Below are 1,543 nucleotides of genomic sequence, written 5' to 3'. Positions count from 1 at the left end.
GGAATCCCCAGGAACAGGTCATTATAAACTCTTACTTACACATCGCACCTTTATCCATAAAGAGAAAGAACTCAAAATGTATGTTTTTTTGGGAAATTGCGTTTGAAGTTTGGCATGTTTACAGGAGATTTGAGATGAGAGAGAAATACGTTTTTCTATCTCTTTTCAGTCTATTGTGTCACGAGCTGAATTAGTCGTATTTATCCGGCAAAAATAGTGTCATTTATGATAAAAACTCATCAAACAAATAACATAAAATTTGAGTTAATGCTTTTTATTAATGAAGGTGCGACATAGTCCCTTTAGTACGAGAAATCTATTTAGTTTCAAAATAATACAGATTTCCAACAGCGGGACTCTCTGTTAGCCGGTTAGAGTTAGTTTGGCAGTGTGATGTATCTATCTCTGTCTGTCTGTACGTGTACGATAAGGATGCATGTGGTGCAGGGTGGACGACCTGTACAAGTTCCTGACGCACTGGGTGCCGAGCCGCTACGGGCCGCTGGGCGACGTGTCGGCGCAGGGCTACGAGCTCATCGACAGCGACACCGAGTGGGACGACGAGGATGCTAAGCCCGGCGTTAAGGTAGCCTGCACACTTTACCTAAATATTATTTTTATTTTGTCTATTAATTTCTACGGTTAGGTTAAACTGTGAAATCATTAGCTACTGAATGGTTAGGTCTTAAAATCGGCATAAAGAGTGATTGGTGTATAATTTAAAATAATAAAAGCTAGTCAAGATAGATCATAAAAGTCTGAACGTAAATGAATTCTAGTAAAATAGATAAATAAAATGTCACACAGATAAAATAGACAAACGAACAATAAAAGACAATAAACAAATTATTAACAATTCTAAGATTTAAATTAATAGTTTAATGAAAAATGGCTCAATTATTTGAGAGTTATGTAATTGTTTACAAATCAACGCGAGCCCATTGTTGACGGCCGCCGTCTCTAAAGATAATTATCTCTCGTCACCATCACTCAAGATAAATCAACTTACCGTGCATTAAATTATGTTAATTTAAACATTTGTAGTGAGTTTTCAAGGAGTTATTTTTCCCCGCAGGGCGAGCGTACCGGCAGCTCCGGCGATGTGTCGGACATCACTAGGGAGTCGTGGGAGGTAAGTCGTTTTATATTAATACACATTTAACTTTAACACATTTTTTTAATTAACAAGGCTTTATCTAACACCGTGTCGACAGCATCTTGAACATGTACCACATTACAGTACACATGAAACGTCATACTACGTCACAGTTTACTATTTCTATCTCTCTTTGAAATACTTCAATGTTACCATCTTTATTCTAGAGTCTGAATGGAGAGCACTATATTTGTTTTTATTTCGTTTAATAATAAAAGGAAACAATAGGTTTTATCAAACAAAGATTTCCTTTGAGTTTCCGTTACAAACATTCTTTCAAATTAAACCATATAACAATTATTATAAAGTTTTATTACGTTGATAGGGAAATATTATTGGTTATGCACTTTTATCACTTAATATTGGAAATAAACATGATATACTGTA

At 35.4% G+C, this 1,543-nt stretch overlaps 1 protein-coding gene across 1 annotated transcript in view; it reads left to right on the top strand.

Moving 5' to 3' along the window:
- LOC106110982 (nuclear receptor coactivator 7) overlaps positions 1-1,543 on the top strand; it is a 48,285-nt gene that overhangs the window by 34,954 nt on the left and 11,788 nt on the right. The window contains exons 14-16 of the mRNA XM_013292950.1: positions 4-17; positions 448-586; positions 1,076-1,132. Coding sequence (XP_013148404.1) covers positions 4-17; positions 448-586; positions 1,076-1,132 — 210 coding nt within the window. The remainder of the gene's footprint in view (positions 1-3; positions 18-447; positions 587-1,075; positions 1,133-1,543) is intronic.

Source organism: Papilio polytes, unplaced genomic scaffold (assembly GCF_000836215.1).
Source record: "Papilio polytes unplaced genomic scaffold, Ppol_1.0 DF824180.1, whole genome shotgun sequence".
NCBI classification, from domain to species: Eukaryota; Metazoa; Arthropoda; class Insecta; order Lepidoptera; family Papilionidae; genus Papilio; species Papilio polytes.
This window is presented reverse-complemented; position numbering and strand designations above follow the sequence as displayed.